The sequence below is a fragment of the Carassius gibelio genome, chromosome A13 (assembly GCF_023724105.1).
Source record: "Carassius gibelio isolate Cgi1373 ecotype wild population from Czech Republic chromosome A13, carGib1.2-hapl.c, whole genome shotgun sequence".
Classification (NCBI taxonomy): Eukaryota; Metazoa; Chordata; class Actinopteri; order Cypriniformes; family Cyprinidae; genus Carassius; species Carassius gibelio.
The window spans coordinates 27,007,124-27,028,145 of record NC_068383.1 but is presented as its reverse complement, the minus strand read 5'-3'; the positions used below and the strand labels follow the sequence as shown (position 1 = coordinate 27,028,145).

The 21,022-nt window shown below is 41.3% G+C and overlaps 1 protein-coding gene across 1 annotated transcript in view; it reads right to left on the bottom strand.

The window, feature by feature from the left end:
* Positions 1 to 300: 300 nt before the first annotated feature.
* LOC128026719 (collagen alpha-1(XXI) chain-like) overlaps positions 301 to 21,022 on the bottom strand; it is an 87,192-nt gene continuing 66,470 nt past the window's right edge. The window contains exons 27-29 of the mRNA XM_052613982.1: positions 15,755 to 15,955; positions 3,362 to 3,439; positions 301 to 3,044 (exon numbers count right to left, since the gene is read on the bottom strand). Coding sequence (XP_052469942.1) covers positions 2,857 to 3,044; positions 3,362 to 3,439; positions 15,755 to 15,955 — 467 coding nt within the window. The 3' untranslated portion in view covers positions 301 to 2,856. The remainder of the gene's footprint in view (positions 3,045 to 3,361; positions 3,440 to 15,754; positions 15,956 to 21,022) is intronic.

The window sequence follows — 21,022 nt, the reverse complement described above, 5'->3', positions numbered from 1 at the left end:
CTGAGTGGAATTGCATTTTTAGTTTTTAGGAGCATTTTGCTTTAATGGATAGTTTATGCATTCTCATAATTTTATTTTCCCTATTTCAACATAATATATTAACAGTAGTACTAAATCGGAATAATTTGATTAGATCAGCTGTTATATATATATATATATATATATATATATAAACACTTGTTAATTTATGACCTTAAGGAACATTATAAGAATGCTGAGGATCACATGCTATAGTTACAATTTTACACATCATAAGTAATAGCCTTTTTGTTACAGAACACGAAACAACAACAACACAAATAATAATTTAAAAAGTTTTAATTAATATTATCAAAAGTTATTCAAACACGTGAAAGTTCTAAAAAAAACAAATCACTGCAAAAATAAGCGCTCTCACAGGAGAATATATAACTGATATCAGTTCTTATAAATAACAAAACAAACAAATAAACAACAACAAAAAAAAACATTTATGGGATGGTGGGCTTTATTACACTCTCCTACATACCCTTATCAACCAAGGGTTAAAGATAAAGAGCTTTCAGAATTGTGTATTTCATGACAATCTGGTGGAATAAAATACATATCATAAATTTGGTCAGTTTACATTTTATATATATATATATATATTTAATATGGATATGAATTCATCATACTCACATTTGCAAACTTAGGTGTAGTAAAGATTTGGAAAACCTTGAATATCAGAGAATTATAAATTGTGACCTTCAGACCTGGTAAAGGTGTGGAAATGAATAAAATCTTAAAAATTTCTATAGTGAATATACCTTGATATCTAAATATTACAGGATAGACTTAAAAATATTAAGATTTTCAAAATTGTTTCCTGGAATCGTAAATGCCTAAAAAAAAGAAAAAAGAAAAAAAAAAAGTAAATTCACTGGTCAAAATATATGGGAACCCTTGTAGCAACATCTAAATGGACAAGAATTATCATGGATGTCTGAGAGAGAGTCAGGAAAGAAAACATGAAGTGTTACAGAAGAACTCCCACACCTCCCTTAAAAAGATTGCAAGCAGCAAAAGAAACATCTGACCAAAAATAAACACAAATGCAAAATAGACAGTAAATCTAGCATCATAAATACAGTGAGATGATTGGCTGGTGATGGATGCAGGCCACTTGGGGGAGCAAGAGAGTGAGGAAGTAAAGTCGATGTCTTGGTAGAATTTCCAGTGCGAGTGTTCTACAACTTTTCACACTGGATGCTTTTCACTAGTATTAGGGCAGATGTGTTTCATGCCTCGTGACAAACAGCATGAATAAATCATGGCACATCTCAGCTTGTGACACAGAAAGACAAGTGATGAATTGAATCAGGGACAATCGGTGGTGTTAAAGGGGTCCTATTATGCTTTTTCACTTTTTGTGAATTTTGTTGAATTTTAGTGTGTAGTGTGTATGTTTGGACATAAAAAAAGATCTACAACATTGTAAATGTAAAAGTCCACTAAAAAGGGAGACATTTCGTTTTTAAAAAATCCTTGTCAAAAACTACAACAAATGGCTTATTTGGACTACAGTGTTGTTTCCGGGTTTTGTGAAATCACAAAGAGGTCCATTAGAATATGAAAATAATTAACACCTACGGAAATTAGAATGGATGGGAGTAGATAGAGGCAAGTTCAGGGTTAGAACGCTTGGTTGAGTGTATCAGACAAGACGACGACGACGACCATTGCACTTATCTGAACATAGAAAATGCAGTTATTTTTCAGCAGGTGGGGGGGGGGGGTGCTGAAGCGTGAATCTGTATTCAGAAAGCACCAAAAACAAATAACGTTTGCTAACGGTTGCCTGTTACATTGCAGTACATACAATTTCAATTACTACAGAAACAGAGTAAATAGGAGAGATTTGTAGATTCTGAGAACCACTGACAAAACATCTAATCTTGTAAAATGTGTGGTAAGTACTGATGCTCCATAGAATAAACAGAGTACATGCGATCGCAAATCTCAAAAGTGAAAGTGAAACTAAAAAGCTATGATGCACTCAAAAGCAGTTTCATTGGCAAACTTTATAGTGGCTCCTCCATGCCCGCAATTTATATAGGCCTACAGTATTAGCCATTGATATAACTGCAAGATAAAGTATTGGAATATATATTTTCCTCCCATCATGTATTTATTCCCTTTTGGGGTTCGGGTTCCGTATACACCTAATTTTCTTTCCAAAAACATCAACAACGTGATGTCCATCAGCTATTGGCGATGTATGATGCCATTGTCTGTCGGCCCAACCCTAGTTAACAGTCAAATATGTATTTAAATATCTGTATGTGCAAAGGATGGTTATTCTCAAGCTCTGAAACTGGCTCAAATTGATATGGCAATATTGACGCCATTCTTAATTATACCGGAGCAGACCGAACTTGCTGCTTTGACAAGAGGTGTGGCAGTACTGAAACATCGTCTAAGCTAATCACAACGCACTGGGACAGCTAAACAATCACAACACATTTAGTTTTTCGGAAGGCGGGCCTTCATCAGACCTGGAACTGATCGAGCCATTTGTGCCAATGCTGGGGAGAAAGTTATTGTAATAGTATAAATTATGTGAAAAATAATGAATTTTTTAAACCACCAAGCATGTTCTAGTTCTCACCCCCAAAACAAAATCAAAACTTTGTAAAAGAGCATAATAGGACCCCTTTAATGTAGGCAACATCATCTTAATATCTACACTTAAAGAGGTACTTCATGGGTCCATGAGTGAGAAAAACTCTTGAAAAATATGATCATCCTGAGATTGGAAAGATTCGCTGTTATCGTTTTCTTTCATTCACTGAGCAGCACCGCATCCAGACTGTCTGCACTTCAGCCAAAGCTTTGTCAATAGTTTGGCCCTTTACTGAAAGGATCTCTTCGCAACATTGCACCGTAGCACATGGAAGGATGGCACACGCCTGGTTGACCAGGCTCGCCAGGGTGCCCACTCTTTCCCTCCTCGCCGTTGTGACCAGGTGGGCCCGGCTTACCTGGGTGGCCTGGTTTTCCGACCCCTGGTGGACCAATTGGACCTGAAACAAAATAATGTGTCTGTAAAATAACCTCACTGCCTATATTACTTGACTGTGCCATTTCATTTATCAAGTTTACTTTGAAGCACTTCTTCCAATGAACAGTTGAAAAATACTATACATGACAACAAAAGTAGAGTGAAGCACTGTTGCTCATTTCATGGCAGTTAAGGGCAGATAGAGTTGGAAATTATTACGGAAATCTATATTTATTGCAAACAAACAAAACATTTTATTAACATTATATAATGTAATAGCAGGGCCAAAATAATATATATATATATATATATGTTAGTAGTGGTTCTACATCTGCTTACCTGGTGTTCCTGGGAGACCTGGATCTCCAATTTGTGACCGTCCTTGGTTTCCTTTCTCACCCTTTTCTCCTGGATCACCTGAACATAGCCAGAAAAAAGATAAATAATTCATAAAAAAAAAACCTGTATTCAAAACTATTTAAAAAATATATGTAAATCTATACTGATAGAAATTTCACCACCTGGGTCTCGGTTTGGTTGTTTGGTGCGTACCAGAGTGCGATTGCTGTATTCACACCTGCCAAAAATATCCGCACCAAAGGGGAAACGAACCAAAGTTCGTTTCAGTTGAAAAAAAAAGACACGTGTGAATACACCCTCAGTGGTCCACTGAGAAATAGTATCATGTCTGAATGTCAATATTGGTGTTACGTATATCCGCACACCCCCTCCTCCTCACACTGTGAACAGCAAAAAAATAGGGCTGGGAAAATAAATCAATGCATCGCCAATTGAGAAATGATTCAGCATCGATTCCAAGATTTTACGAATGCATTGTGATTCTTTCTTGAATCAATTCTGAGCTTAGTTTTGAACAGCAGATGGCACAGCATGCTTTAGAAACACCCGTACTCTGCTTGTTTCCAAATCCTTACAGACATTGTCTTGCATCATAAAAGCATTGTAAGATGAAGTGAAGTTACATGAATTGGCCAAACGCACAAGTACTCTTTAGCACTCTTCATGAGCATTTGAGTGTGCAGATAAAAGATAGATTAGAGCACCATCTGCTGTTAAAATCTAAGCTCAGAATTGATTCAGGAGGGATCGCGATGCATCCTGAAAATCTAAGAATCGATCTACAAATCGATTCTGCTGAGATTTATCGGCCAAAAGGCCCTGACATGAGAGGCTCAGGGCCTTTGGGGGTGGCCTCTACTGAGAAAGAGCAAGGTGCACTGCAGTATACAGTGTCCATCTCTCTTCAATGCCCCTGGGGGATCATTCTGCCAACCTTGCCATCAACGATGCTTCAGGATGCAGCGGTCTCCATTGGGCACTCTCCTTAGTATCTTCCAGCCACAAACGTAGTAGAGCTGGTCATGTGCCAATGCCTACGTGCCTTGGTCATGTGGAAGAAACCTTTGTTCACATCTCAGGGCCCGGTGCTGGGAGCTCCTTGTCGCCGCATAACGCTAGCAACAGATGCATCCCTCACCGGCTGGGGTGCAATCATGAGTGGCCACCCTGCCCGCGGTCTGTGGAGTGGTCGCCATCTCACTTAACACATCAACTGCCTGGAGATGTTAGCTGTACTTCGAGCTTTGAAACACTTCCTCCTGGACCTGAGAGATCGTCATGTGCTTGTGCGCACAACAACTCAGCGGTGGTCTCTTATATCAACCACCTGTGTACGCGCCCCTTGTACAAGCTGGCACACCAGATCCTTGTGTGGTCCCAAGGCAAAATCGTGTCATACAGAGCAGTATATATTCCTGGGTATCTGAATATGGGAGCAGACATACTGTCAAAAAAGGGGCCAAGGTCTGGGGAATGGAGGTTTCACCCCGAGGTGGTGAAGCAGATTTGGGGAATTTTTGGCCAGGCTTAGGTGAACCTATTTGCGACTCGGATGACATTCCACTGTCCCCTCTGGTTCTCTCTGACTCATCCAGCTCAACTGGGGTAGGATGCTATGGTACAGACTTGGCTGAGGCTTCGTCTGTACACCTTTCCCCATCACCAGGACTAGAGTAGGGCTGCTCAATTATGGCAAAACTCATAATCATGTTTATTTTGGTCAGTATTGTTATAAAGATTTTTTAGCATGATTATAAGGGGGTCATATGACCAAAACTTTATGTGAGTGATTTATTTAAAGATAATGATAAATATCAAATATGTATTTCCTGTAAATAAGGTTGCTATGACATCTACATTGTAGAGACCAGCGGAATTTCAAACAAACAAAAATCTTATTTTTTTTTTTTCAATAATTAAATTGTCAGTAATAAAAAAGCAAAGGACAAATACAATATAATAAAAAGATACAAATGAAACAAATTGAGCTTTAATGTTTTTTTTTTTTTTTTGCAAGTCTCAAGCAGTATGATTATTTCAAGTCTTCACTATACTATTTATTATTGATGTCTCATTTCAGTTTTAGTTTGGTTCCAGTTTTATTAGGAACACCATAGTAATACTGTTTGCGACCCCCTTTCGCCCTTCAGAACTGCCTTAATTTTGTGGCATTGATTCAACAAGGTGCTGAAAGCATTCTTTAGAAATGTTAGCTCATATTGATAGGATACCATCTTGCAGTTGATGGAGATTTGTGGGATGCACATCCAGGGCTCGAAGCTCCTGTTCCACCACATCCCAAAGATGCTCTATTGGGTTGAGATCTGGTGACTGTGGGGGCCATTTTAGTACAGTGAACTCATTGTCATGTTCAAGAAACCAATTTGAAATGATTCGAGCTTTGTGACATGGTGCATTATCCTGCTGGAAGTAGCCATCAGAGGATGGGTACATGGTGGTCATAAAGGGATGGACATGGTCAGAAACAATGCTCAGGTAGGCTATGGCATTTTAACGATGCCCAATTGGCACTAAGGGGCCTAAAGTGTGCCAAGAAAACATCCCCTACAGCATTACACTACCACAACTAGCCTGCACAGTGGTAACAAGGCATGATGGATCCATGTTCTCATTCTGTTTACGCCAAATTCTGAGTCTACCATCTGAATGCCTCAACAGAATCAAGACTCATCAGACCAGGCAACATTTTTCCAGTCTTCAACTGTCCAATTTTTGGTGAGCTCGGGCAAATTGTAGCATCTTTTTCCTATTTGTAGTGGAGTTGAGTGGTACTCGGTGGGGTCTTCTGCTGTTGTAACCCATCTGCCTCAAGGTTGTGCGTGTTGTGGCTTCACAAATGCTTTGCTGCAAAGTTGCTCTTCTATCAGCTTGAATCAGTCGGCCCATTCTCCTCTGACCTCTAGCATCAACAAAGCATTTTCGCCCACAGGACTGCCACATACTGGATGTTTTTCCCTTTTCACACCATTCTTTGTAAACCCTAGAAATGGTTGTGCGTGTAAATCTCAGTAATTGAGCAGATTGTGAAATACTCAGAGCGGCCCGTCTGGCTCCAACAACCATGCCACGCTCAAAATTTCTTAAATCACCTTTCTTTCCCATTCTGCCATTCAGTTTGGAGTTCAGGAGATTGTTTCGACCAAGACCACACCCCTAAATGCATCGAAGCAACTTCCATCTGATTGGTTGATTAGATAATTGCATTAATGAGAAATTGAACAGGTGTTCTGAATAATCTTTTAGGTGAGTGTATATGAAAAGGTTCACGTAGCGTGATACAGCCTACTACAGAAATTAATAATTAAATTTAAAATAAAACAAAGCCCGCCATCTCTTTAAGAGTGATCCAGGTCCAAATTTCTGTTACACGCGTATTTTCATTCTCAAGTCTTCACATATCATTTATTACATGACAAACTAAGGTATACAGTATTGTTCAAAATAATAGCAGTACAATGTGACTAACCAGAATAATCAAGGTTTTTAGTATATTTTTTATTGCTACGTGGCAAACAAGTTACCAGTAGGTTCAGTAGATTGTCAGAAAACAAACAAGACCCAGCATTCATGATATGCACGCTCTTAAGGCTGTGCAATTGGGCAATTAGTTGAAAGGGGTGTGTTCAAAAAAATAGCAGTGTCTAACTTTGACTGTACAAACTCAAAACTATTTTGTACAAACATTTTTTTTTTTTTTCTGGGATTTAGCAATCCTGTGAATCACTAAACTAATATTTAGTTGTATGACCACAGTTTTTTAAAACTGCTTGACATCTGTGTGGCATGGAGTCAACCAACTTGTGGCACCTCTCAGCTGTTATTCCACTCCATGATTCTTTAACAACATTCCACAATTCATTCACATTTCTTGGTTTTGCTTCAGAAACAGCATTTTTGATATCACCCCACAAGTTCTCAATTGGATTAAGGTCTGGAGATTGGGCTGGCCACTCCATAACATTAATTTTGTTGGTTTGGAACCAAGACTTTGCCCGTTTACTAGTGTGTTTTGGGTCATTGTCTTGTTGAAACAACCATTTCAAGGGCATGTCCTCTTCAGCATAGGGCAACATGACCTCTTCAAGTATTTTAACATATGCAAACTGATCCATGATCCCTGGTATGCGATAAATAGGCCCAACACCATAGTAGGAGAAACAACGTCTTCACTGTCTTCACTGTGTACTGTGGCTTGAATTCAGAGTTTGGGGGTCGTCTCACAAACTGCCTGTGGCCCTTGGACCCAAAAAGAACAATTTTACTCTCATCAGTCCACAAAATGTTCCTCCATTTCTCTTTAGGCCAATTGATGTGTTCTTTGGCAAATTGTAACCTCTTCTGCACATGCCTTTTTTTTAACAGAGGGACTTTGCGGGGGATTCTTGAAAATAGATTAGCTTCACACAGACGTCTTCTAACTGTCACAGTACTTACAGGTAACTCCAGACTGTCTTTGATCATCCTGGAGGTGATCATTGGCTGAGCCTTTGCCATTCTGGTTATTCTTCTATCCATTTTGATGGTTGTCTTCCGTTTTCTTCCACGTCTCTCTGGTTTTGCTCTCCATTTTAAGGCATTGGAGATCATCTTAGCTGAACAGCCTATCATTTTTTGCACCTCTTTATAGGTTTTCCCCTCTCTAATCAACTTTTTAATCAAAGTACGCTGTTCTTCTGAACAATGTCTTGAACGACCCATTTTCCTCAGCTTTCAAATGCATGTTCAACAAGTGTTGGCTTCATCCTTAAATAGGGGCCACCTGATTCACACCTGTTTCTTCACAAAATTGATGACCTCAGTGATTGAATGCCACACTGCTATTTTTTTGAACACATCCCTTTCAACTAATTCAACTAATTGCCCAATTGCACAGCCTTAAGAGCGTGCATATCATGAATGCTGGGTCTCATTTGTTTTCTGAGAATCTACTGAACCTACTGGTAACTTGTTTGCCACGTAGCAATAAAAAATATACGAAAAACCTTGATTATTCTGGTTAGTCACATTGTACTGCTATTATTTTGAACAATACTGTATATGATTAATCACTAAGTACAGCATTTTGGCACATTTTTTCATGCATTTGGCCATTTTGGCGCATACCTTGGGCTAAAAGATGACTTTACATATCCGTGTTTTTTTTCAGTCTCTGAGCGCATATCTTTTCCTGAGGAGCAGCGCAAGTTCTCTGTCACACTTTTGAAAACATGAATAAATATACTTCGATAAATCAAGCACGTACCATTTTGCAAATGTCATGTTACATGATTTTACTGGTTTGCATGGGAAATTGGGATTTTATGGAGGAACGGAAGTGCAGTGCTGCAAAAGGGGGCAGATTGAGCGCAATATTCATTTTATTTTGGTAACTGTATTTTCACAATCGTTAGAGGCCAAAATCAAACATTTTTTTTTTATTAATTGCACAGCCCTAGGAGAGAGTGCTTTGGGGTCTTCTATTAGTAGCCCCATTCTAGCCGGGCCGAGTATGGTTCTCGGACCTGATTCCCCTTCTCGATGGCCCTCCACAGAAGATTCCCTCTTAGTAGGTGGATAGTTGATGCTATTACTATTGCCTCTGACCTCCAATCACCATTGGGAGTCAAGGCTCACTCGACTCAAGTTATGGCGGCCTCCTTTTTAGCAGGTGTGTCTATTCAGGACATCTGCAATGCAGCATTTGTAAGCATTTAAGTTACATGAAATAATGATTTGTTTGAACATTATCTCATGTTTAATAAGTCGATTAGCTTATTAATAAACTCTATAATTCTTTGAATATATATTAATTAATGATCCATTAAGCATTATATGGTGTTTGTTATTTTTTTTATTAATGAAAGTTATTATAAAGTGTTACTCAACATAAATGTAAAATTAAGCAAAGTCATATCGCAGTAACTTTGAAGACTGTCAGAAACAGGTAAAGCACTATTTACATGTGATTATTATTATCTGGGGACCTTGTGTGAAATTACCCCACACATCTGAATTTTGTGTGACGCATATGCACGGGATTCAGCCGCTCCCTGTTATCTGAATCGTGCTTCGGCACTACTTCCCATACTTTGGGTTAGATGAACGTGGTTACAGATCAATGCCCCTGGTAGAACAGACGCTCACGAGCTATCTGTCTCCCTATGCGGAATCATCATTAAAGGCTCCTGTCTTGCCCTCCAAGCTGCTACGAACTACTTCAGCGCTGGTTGGCAAGGTGTAAGTGGCAGCAGGTCAGGCTGGATCGTGTCTGCATACGATGGCTGTGTTGCAGGCATAACAGGCTGATCTGCTAAAAGAGTTAGATGAAGGCAAGGAAGTGAAAGAGGAAAATATTTCTGAACTTAGGAGAACCACTGATTTAGACCTCTGCGCCACCAAGGAGACTGCCCACGCGATTGGGCGGTCCATGACAGAGGAGAGACATTTAAGGTTGACCCTGTCTGATTTAAAAGAGAAAGACAAGGTCTTATTTATGGACACCCCACTTGCACCTTCTGGTCTGTTCGGCGGAGCAGTTTCTCCCTCACCGTTCTCTAGCTCAGGGGGCTGCTGGGCAGGAGAAGCCCCTGCCGTGATCCAGCTCCTCATACAGGGAGGTGCAAAAAGTGAGTGTCACCTCTCGTGCTCTAAGCCAGAGGCTTCCAAGGTGAGGCCCGATCTGAGGGTCGTGCTTCAGTCCAGGAAGCCCTCTACAAAGCGATCCTGACATTGAAAGTGGGATGTGAGTCACAGAATAGCCCACCTTCTTCAAATACATCTCACAGCTTTAATTTCAATACAACATGAAAGCTGCACCGTACTATTGCACCACATGTATGAAAGTGGGAATGCGTAAAGCGTTTTATACAACCAATGTACTGTTCTCTATATAAGTTTGCTTTTGAAGCATGGTTATATATAAACAGCATGCCGAATTCTGTTCAAGATTCAGGATATGAGCGTCTTGCTCCTTTAATGGTACTGTAGTTTACATGGGCAAAAACACTGGCCAATGAACCAAGCAAAAGGCCAATGCTTACGGCAGGGATTAGAAGAAAGACTGACGCAAATGCACATGTGACACAAACACGACACAGACATCTCTCAAGTATTCACTGCACCATGAGCTTGTTATTTCCTGTTACCCACTGCACAATGCTCGTGCAAACATGTCAAAATAAAAGTCCTCACATAGGACTTTAGGTAAAAATGAAACTTTTACAGAATATTAAACCACGGAATTATAATATTTATAAATGTGAATGTCCATCGTAAATTATACACAGCCTCTAACAGAGGCAGACCACCCTCTGGCATTATTAATGCCACTATAACAGTCTGCGTTTAGTCTTAGTCCTCTTTAGCTAGGAGTAAGATCACATCAGAAATAGGTTGTAAGAATGTTTTCACGTTACCACCTGAGGTTGCTTTAACTTCTTTCTTGCGGACCTTTCCGTGACTGCTAGGGAAGATGTGATTAAGCCCAAAGGCCAGCCCTTCCTTGCAGACTGAACTTGTTTCAACAACACAACATTTCCAATGTGCAAGTTTCGGTGAGTGTCATGCCACTTCCATCGAGGTTGGAGTGTACTGATGTATTCTTTTTGCCATCAGCTCCAAAACTCGTTGGCCAATGCGTTTACTTGCCTTTTCAGTGCAGTTCTCAATTGGGACAGGTACTCCTGGCTTTTGGGTAAGGAGTATTGCCGGAGTGATTATGCATGGAAAATAGGGATCTGAAGAGACGGGAATCAGAAGTCTTGCGTTTATGATTGTGGACACCTCTGCCATCAGAGTGCAAAGTACCTCATGAGCCAAGCAAGCATGTTTCTTCTGCAACAGCATGCCATCTAGAATCCTGCAACTCACGCCGATCATGCGTTCCCATGCTCCCCCCACGATTGAATTCCCATGTACAGCCATTCTCATGGAGGTATTTCAGAAGAGTAGGCTGGTTCTCTTTTGTTGGCTCCATGCCCAATTCCTAGCTAGATCCCCTGAAAGGGGAAACTGTTGCAGAGCGTTGATGCAACTGGCAGTGTTCATGGATTCTATAACTTATATGTGTACTGCTCGTATACTCATACACGTGAAGAGTATAGCCCACCTTTTGTTTCCAGCTACCCCACCTCTGGTGTGTCGAGTGACCACAGTCCATGGACCAAAAACATCTAACCCCACGTAGGTAAATGGAGTTGATGTACTGAGGCACTCTGGTGGCAGATCTGCCATCTTCTGGACTTCTTGCTTTCATCTGAGTCTGAGGCATGTTACACAATGATGAAGAATGGATTTTATCAGTCTTTTTCCTCCTAAAATCCACAAGCAGGCTGATCTGATTGCTCCTTCTGTAATATGTCGGCCTTGATGGTGCACTTTGGAATGGTAGTAATTCACCAACAGTTTGGCAACATGACTTTGCTTTGGGAGGATGATTGGATTCTTCACCTCTGATTCAAGAGAGGCATGTCTCAGACATCCAAGAACACTCAAAAGATAAGGGTCGAGGTTCTGCAACCCACTTGAGTGAAAATCTTGTTCGTTTCTCTTCAGAGCAGCATAATCTTCTGGATATAGGTCTTTCTGGACGTGTAAAATAATTTGTTTCTTTGCGGTTGCCTGCTCTTCAGGAGTGCATATTTTGCTGCACTGATGCCATCCTTTGCACACATGTGATGTGCTGATGGAACTTTTAGCCAGCTCAATACTAACGCTCTGCTTTGGATTGTCACAGGTGCCACCAAGCCCAAAGGGTCGGAGATGCTGTTCACAGTGGAGAACACTCTGCGGTGAGTGTAGGGCTGTTGTTAGTTGTAACTTTGAAGGTGAAGGTATCTGATTATGTCCCAGTATAAACCCATGCTTCTTTGAGTGGGACAAATCTCATTTCCAAAATTCAGATCTTGGAGGCCAGAAGCCAGGTCTACTGGTGGGAAAGCTTGCATTACTTTGACACCTAACACCCAACATACAAGTCATACTGTGAGGAACACAGCTGAAGAAGTGAAATGCACGCAGCAGAATAACCCACCTTCTTAATTTCCAACTCCCAGATCTAAGCATAATCCACTCTATATTACCGCATGACATATACAAGAAGTGGGAACGCAAGATACGATACTGCCCATCTTCTTAACCCTCTGGGGACGGATTGGGCGGTACCGCCCAAAATGGCATACTTTTACAAATGTGTAGTTATCTCAAAAACTATTAATGCTAGAGAGATGCGGTTTTTTTTGCCGTCTTCCTCAGATTCCGCTGAAAACAGCGGTGTCCAGTTTGTATATTAAACACTTCCCTTATTGCGCAATACCACTGCGTAAACAGGCCAATGAAAACGATTGTACTAGGCAGATTCAACAAGCAACAGCCAATGGAAAAATTGCCGCTGGGAGGAGTCTTTTTCTAACCCAATCAGAGGAAGGTTATGTCTTCTAGCGATTCAGAGGACTCTGTAGCTCTGCTGTAGCCTTGTAAAAGCTGGCTGGACGAAAGTAAAAGACATGTAATCAATAAGCGTTCAGAGAATCAGCATCAGGGTGGAGAAAGCAGAACGCGATTGGAGTGTTACAGAGAGCGATCGGAGTATTAGCGAGCACAAAGAGCTAAATTCGAGCGATCGGAGAATCAGCATCACGTGGAGAAAGCAGAAAGCAATCGGAGTGTTAGCGAGCACAAAGAGATAAATTCGAGAGAGATACAGCATTATTACAGAATTGTTTTATCAAAATGGCAAGCAGTAAAAGATTTACGGCAGAACAAATTCTGGAACAATTACTGGAAAGGCCTGGAGAGGCCTTGCTTTGCTCACTGGCATGCCTAGGACTGTTTTTAAAAAAAGTAAATTATTGAATTGTTCTTTACACATTTGATTAAACAATAACACATTTCTGTCAAGCAAAGAGTTTGAAAAAATATATTTTCTTTGTTCAAAAACTGTTCTATATTGTGTGTTTTTCAGTAATAAATGACAAAAATCTAATTTTCGTTTTTGAAATTCTCTAGTTTATTGTAAAATTTTTCACTCATACTTCCTTTATATAAACATATTGCATGCATGCTTATGGTAGCTTAGGGTCTTCTGAATCCATAGATACCAAACACAGGGTGTTTCATCTCCTTTACATATGATTTATAAGCCCAAATATAAAAATAGAGAAAACAGACCAAAAAGGGCTTAGTCCCAAAAATAAAAAAAAAACGCCTAGGACTGTTTGTAAATAAAGTTAATTATTTAATTGTTCTTTACACATTTGATTGAACATTAACCCATTTCTGTCAAGCAAAGAGTTTGAAAAATATATTTTTGGGTCAAAAACTTTTAACTATTGTTGTGTGAGGTAGGATTTTCAGTAATAAATGACAAAAATCTAATTTTCATCTTTGAAATTCTCTAGTTTATTGTACAATTTTTCACTCATACTTCCTTTATAGACATATTGCATGCATGCTTATGGTAGCTTAGGGTCTTCTGAATCCATTGATACCAAATACATGGTGGTCCATCCTCATTACATATGGTTTATAAGCCGAAATGTAAAAATAGAGAAAACGGACCAAAAAGGGCTTAGTCCCCTAAGGGTTAAAGCAGTGTAAAAATCTATAATATTGTGAGGACTGAAAAGGTGGAACACGAGTAGTGTAATACTCCCACCTTTGCCAACCTTCTCCACAATACATGTCACATTTAAATATGGGACACACAGACCTGTACTAATTGCTGAAAAATGTGTGGGGCAAATCTCAGGTCAGTCTGAGCGCTCATGGTATGCACACTGCATACAGTCATACACCTGCAGGCACCTCTGAGCACCTAGAGATGACCTCTACAGCCCTGAATGTCAACTGAGACAATGTCAACTAGACAAACCCTAGAGACAGATCCACTGTGAAGACCTCGTCACCTCACTGACCATCGGCACAAGACCACAGGAACCAGATGAGTGTTCTGGTCAATTCTGACTTGTGTTGCAGCCTGGAATTAAACCACACCATGCTGGGTTCGTCTGGCAAGAGGAGAACTGGCACCTATACTGAGCCTGATTTCTCTTCCATTTCTGTCACCAGTGGAGTTTTGGTTCCTTGCCACTGTGTTCCTTGTCAACTTTGGCTTGTTTAGTTGGGGACACTTAATTTCTGGCAATATTATTGACTTGATTGCGCAGATTCTATATGAACTTAACTGAGCTGGACAATCAAATGACTGAATCAATGATGAACTGACATTAACTGAAATATAGAGTGTTTACTATTGTCCTCTTGTATTATCGACACACTATTTCAGGGATCCTCAAATCTGGACCTCAAGATCCACTTTCCTGCCGAGTTTGGCTCTAACCTTAATCAAACACACCTGAGCATGCTAATCAATGTCTTTGGGATCATTAGAAAATCACAGGCAGGTGGTTTTGATCAGGGTTGGAGCCAAACTCTGCAGTGCATTGGACCTCCAGGGCAAGATTTGAGGAAGGGGGCACTATTTTCTTATTTAATACTGTAAAGCTGATCTGACAGAATCTGTATTGTATAAAGCAAATTGTATAAGTGCACTGTTTTGTATAAAGGCGACTTGATGAGTGGGTATTTAGCTCCTAAGTACTCCACTAGAGCAGGGGTAGGCAAGTTCCATCCTAGAGACCCGTTGTCCTGCAGAGTTTACCTCCAACCCTAATCAAACACACCTGAACAAGCTAATCAATGTTTTCAGGATTACTAAGGCTATAGACAGGTGAAGTTTTTTTTTTTTCAGGATTGGAGCCAAACTCTGCAGGGCAGTGGCTCTCTATGACTAAACTTGCCTACCCCTACACTACAGGATGCAGTATGAATTCCCATTTGAAAGGGAACATCTTAGATTATGCATGTAACCATAGTTCCCTAAGGAGTGGAATGAGACATTGTGTCCTGTAGCCTTGCTTTAGGTATTTCTGTGCACGTCTTTTTCAGACAAGAACTGGATGACGTGTTCTACATCCATCCTTATAAAATCATGGTCACACTGGTAGTGACATCATAGGCTAATGTCAAGTTCATTCCCATAGTGTCCACTAGAGCAGCGTTTTTCAATCCTAGTCCTGGGGACCCACCGCTCTGCGCATGTTGCATCTCTTTTATCCTTCATATTGTAGTGCAGTCCATGGAGCTCTTACCTAACAAGTTAATGATCCGAATTAGGTGTGTTATATAAGGGAGACATACAAATGTGTCCCCAGGACCATGACTGAAAACTAGAGGACATAGTATCTAATTCCCCTTCTCATGGAACAATTTTTACATTGACAAACAAATTTGTAAAACAATGAATTTCTGTGAACTTTCTGAGACAATGTACAGCCCTATAGACATGGTGTGATGTGTGTAGCATGCCTATACCTTTCATGCCAGGGACACCTGGCCGCCCAGATAAACCCTGCGGACCTTGCAGCCCATTAGAACCAGATAAACCTGGGAATCCTTGAAAGCCATGAGGGCCTGGTGGCCCTTGAGGCCCTGGGGGTCCCACCTGTGTGTAGCATCGATCACAGCTTCTGTGATGATTGTGTTGGCTACTCAATAGAAGAGCAGGAATCTCAGCTGTAACCCAAAAACATAATAAGATGCAGACAGGCCTTTATTTCTCATGAATATGTACATTTTAGGTTTGAAATTATTATTATTATTTTATTTTTTTACCCACCAGCCAATTTAATCAAATATCAGAATTTTGTATATACCGTATATTTAAACATACGTATTTATTACAATTTTTTTTTTATTCTGTTTCTGAAAGATTGAATGGTTTTCATTTTTACCATAAAAAAATCCTTGTTTGGTCTTTGTTTTGCTAATATTGGATGCTTCTGGTTGGAGGACATAATTCATAAATCACAACTTGGCAAACTGGTTGGTGAGTTTAACATGCCACAGTTTATTTTCACCCGCATTTACTGTTTTGGCAGGTGTTAATTTCAAACACATTGTATATTTTACATTCAGTACACAGCATAAATGAGTAAACCCCCTCTAATATTTAATCAATTCCGTATTTCTCTTTACATAAAATACATATTGTAGTTTCTTTGAATAAAATGTTATGTTGCAAAAAAGAGTAAAAAAGAGATCTCTACACAAATTAAAGGCAATCAAGAGGTATATTGAACAAAAACATTTAAATAGGGGTATTTATTTATTTTTATTTTTTATTTTTATACATTTAAATTTGTTACATAACCCGTTAAATAGTTATCTGATTTCAGGGTATCTGCAGGATTTTTAAGCTCAAATGCACAAATTTATACCACATGAGTGCAGGGCAACATTATGGTAACAAATTAAATTATAAAATGACAGTAAAAAGCATTATTTACAGTTCAGATAGAGGTTTGGGGGGGAAGTCGTGGCCTAATGGCTAGAGAGTCGGACTCGCAATCGAAGGGTTGTGAGTTTGAGTCTCGGGCTGGCAGGAATTGTAGGTGAGGGGATGTGAGTTCGAGTCTCGGGCTGGCAGGAATTGTAGGTGAGGGGAGTGCATGTACAGTGTACTCTCTCCACCTTCAATACCATGGCTTAGGTTCTCTTGAGCAAGGCACCGAACCCCCAACTGCTCCCTGGGCGCCGCAGCATAAATGGCTGCCCACTGCTCCGGGTGTGTGTTCACAGTGTGCGTGTGTGTGTTCACAGATGTTTGTGTGCACTTTGGATGGGTTAAAAGCAGAGCATGAATTGGGTCACCATACTTGGCCGTATGTCACGTCACTTTCACTTTTCACAAAAACAAAACGTTTAATAAAATGCAAAATTTCACATTTCGGTCTTTAAAACATTATTAAGAAAATCAATGAGTCAAAAGTAGTAATTATTATACAAATTTACACAATTGTTTAGAGTTTATTATGAAAATAATTAAATAAAATATAAACATATTTAACAGTCTTAATTGTTTAGATTTTTCGAATGCAATATTTTTTTGTCGATCCACCAGTTCACACTTACAAATCTGCATGTTTACTGTGTAAAAACATGGGTTGACTTTCACATTGGTCTAAACAAAAACAGCAGGGCTTATTGAAACTGTACATTCATTCTATTCCAGCAGGTGGCACTTTTAGAACAGCAGAAATATTGCGGTTTCCTCTGTAACGGCTGGACACAAAGCAACACAACACAAGACTTTGAAATGTGCAGTGCTTGTGTTTATTTAATGAAATTAAAGCCTTCTGGGGTTTAATTGTCACAGTAAGCCACAATTATTATCTTTCCATGACCAAATGTAAAGGGTTAGTTTACCCAAAAATGAAGATTATCCTGTGTTTTACTTACTCTCAAAGCAATCTATGTGTATGTGACTTTCTTATTTAAAACAAATCCAATCAGAGTTCTATAAAAAATTGTCCTTGCCCCTCCAAACCTGTCACGGCGCGGTAGAGACGGCGCCGTGGAAAGAGCAAGGTCTGGGTCAAAGTGCAGGGAAGAGACACTTTATTATAAACGAGAACTAAAAAGTCAACACGGCAAAAACAAAACAGAAACAATCACAGGGAACAAGCCGAAATAACACAAGCACTAGAAACATACGTGATACAACTGACATACAATAATCCAGGCAGGCAGAGTGGTGTGTGAGACAAAACTATATACTAGTGAACAAATGTGAGAACAGCTGTGTGTGTGAGTAATTGAACAGGTGTGCAGAGTGAACCAAGTAATGAGTCCGGGAGCAAGGGAGAAACAGAGGGGGAGCAACTAAACAATAATGAGGTGACAAGATGGGCGGGGTAAGAAAAGGAAAGGAGAGAGCACATGGCACCAAATAAACACAACACTCACAGAAGACAGTGACGGAAAGACAGAAGACTGTGACAGAACCCCTCCCTTAAGGAGTGGCTTCCACACACTCCAAAATAATAAATCACGGAGGGAGGCGGAACGGAGGTGGATCAGGGGGAGGGATGGAGGGCCAGATAAAAATGGTAAAACAGAGACAAGAGGACCAGGTAGAATGGGGAAACAGAGACAAGTGACACAGACAAGTAACCCAGGAGGGAGGTGGACCGGTGGAGGATCAGGGGAAGGGACAGAGGGCCAGGTCCATAGGAGGAAACAGAAAGAAAGACACAGACAGCCGAACAACAAAAAATAAACACAAAAACACAAGTCCAAGAAGGCCATCACGTGATGCCCACCAGGGCGGAGCAGAAGACCACCATAACCGTGTGTTCAGGACGGACGCCCCCCAGGGCGGAGCAGAGGACTACTACAACCCTGCAGTCAGGGCGGAAGCCCCCCAGGGCGGAGCAGAAGACCACCATAACCGTGTGGTCGAGGCGGAAGCATCGCGAAATGTCACAAAAGGAGTGTGTTTTTGGTTGCCAGGGCAAGACAACCCTGCACAGATTACCAAAAGAAAAACAGCATTAAGGGACCAGTGGATGGAGTTTATTTTTACAGAGCATCAACGGAGTTGTGCAAGTGTTTGTGTTTGTTCCCCTGCATTTCGAAGATGCTTGTTTGCACATCGTTTATTTCTTAAGGATAATGCAGTCCCAACGAAAAAGGGTCACGAGCGTGTGTTGGAACCGCAGGCGGTGAGTAAAACTGCTTTAAATATCTCTGTGTTGTTAACTTAGCTATCGGCGCGTAAGCACATCAAGTAAACAACATGCAATGTTGTCATCAAACTGCATGAGTAAAACTGCTTCAAATATCTCTGTGTTGTTAACTTAGCTATCGGCGCGTGAGCACATCACGTAAATAACATGCGATGTTGTCATAAAACTCCACTTTCCACATGTACAGCTTAAAAAAAAAAAAAAAAAAACACGACAAAGTGGAACTTAGTCATTTTCCAAAACCGCTAAGCAAATATATACAGTTTCAGTACATACCACATAGAGACGTCGTTGCTGATGCTGCCCTTATTAAATTTCAGCCTCTGGATCTGATTCTGGATCATAAATATACGCTGAATCTGACTGTTAGCCATGGTTTGTTTTGGTTGGTTTTGTCCTCACAGTAATGTCACAGCTTCCAAACGCTCTCAACGCAAAAGCCTACTGGCGCTCGTGATTCTTTAGCTCCGCCCACACGTCACGCCTCCAGCCAGTCGTGTTTTTCCGGGAAAAATCAGTACAGACTATCTTTCTCTTATGAATATAATAAAACTAAAGACTTTTTGGAGTTATGAAGGATGCAGTACTACTCTATAGGTACTCAAGATTAACAGGATATTGAGTGAAAACAAGCATTTCAACCCCCCCTTTCATGAAGATCAGTGGTGAATTGACTCAGTCCTAGAAGATCATCGGTGACTTGACTCTGTTCTTGAAGATCACCGGTGACTTGACTCTGTCCTTGAAGATCACCGATGACTTGACTCTGTCCTTGAAGATCACCAGTGACTTGACTCTGTCCTTGAAGATCACCAGTGACTTGAATCTGTCCTTGAAGATCACCAGTGACTTGACTCAGTCCTTGAACATCAACGGTGACTAGCCTTGTCTCTGGAAAGTCCACAAAGGACTTACAAGGGTCCACGAACACCTGACTCGGCTCTGGGGGTCAACAGGAACCTGACTCGACTCTAGAGGGTCAACAGGAACCTGACTCGACTCTGGAGGGTCAACTGGAACCTGACTCGACTCTGGAGGGTCAACTGGAACCTGACTCGACTCTGGGGGGTCAACAGGAATCCGACTTGATTCAGGAGAATCAACTGGAACGTGACTCGACTCTGGAGGGTCAACGGGAACCTGACTCAACTCTGGAGGGTCAACGGGAACCTGACTCAACTCTGGAGGGTCAACGGGAACCTGACTCAACTCTGGAGCTTTCGGAGTGGTCACTGCCGCCTCGTGGGAATCGTGAGCGGACGCCGCCACCTCGGGACATCGTGAGCGGACGGCGACGCCTCGGGGACATCGTGAGCAGACGACGCCGCCTCGGGGACATCGTGGGCGGACACCGCCACCTCGGGGCAATCCTGAGTGGAATCTGCGGCTTTGTGAAGGCTAGCAGTCAGCCCCACTGCCTCAGAGGGAACATCAGCAGGCTCCACCACCTTGTGACGCCTGCGAGCCGGCCACGCTGCTCGCACTGACATCAACTGTGAATCCCGCATGCAGCGCATCAGCCCGTGATGCTACAGGAACAGGTGTGAGGCACTAGGTGCAGCCGACGAGGCCTCTGCTGACTCCTGGACTGTCGCCTCGGGAGAACCTTGAGCCGGCTCTGCAGCTAACTCCACCCTAACGGCTGAGCCGCTCAACTGCAGAGCCAGGTTGATGTAATCCTCCAGCGTCTCGTCGGGGTGCCAGAATGGCATAAGGGACTTGAAGGGCTCGGCTAGTCCTCCCCAGAAGAAAACCATTAAACAGGTCCTCTCTGTCACCGACAGCTGAGCCGCCCCCACAAACTCCCAAGCACAATCCTTGATGCTTCGCTCTCCTTGGCAGATGTCGAGGAATCTCCCTGCTGGACCCATATTTGCTGCCTGGATTCTGTCACGGCACGGTAGAGATGGCACTGTGGAAAGAGCAAGGTCTGGGTCCAAGTATAGGGAAGAGACACTTTATTATAAACGAGAACTAAAAAGCCAACACGGCAAAAACAAAACAGAAACAATCACAGGGAACAAGCCGAAATAACACTAGCACTAGAAACATA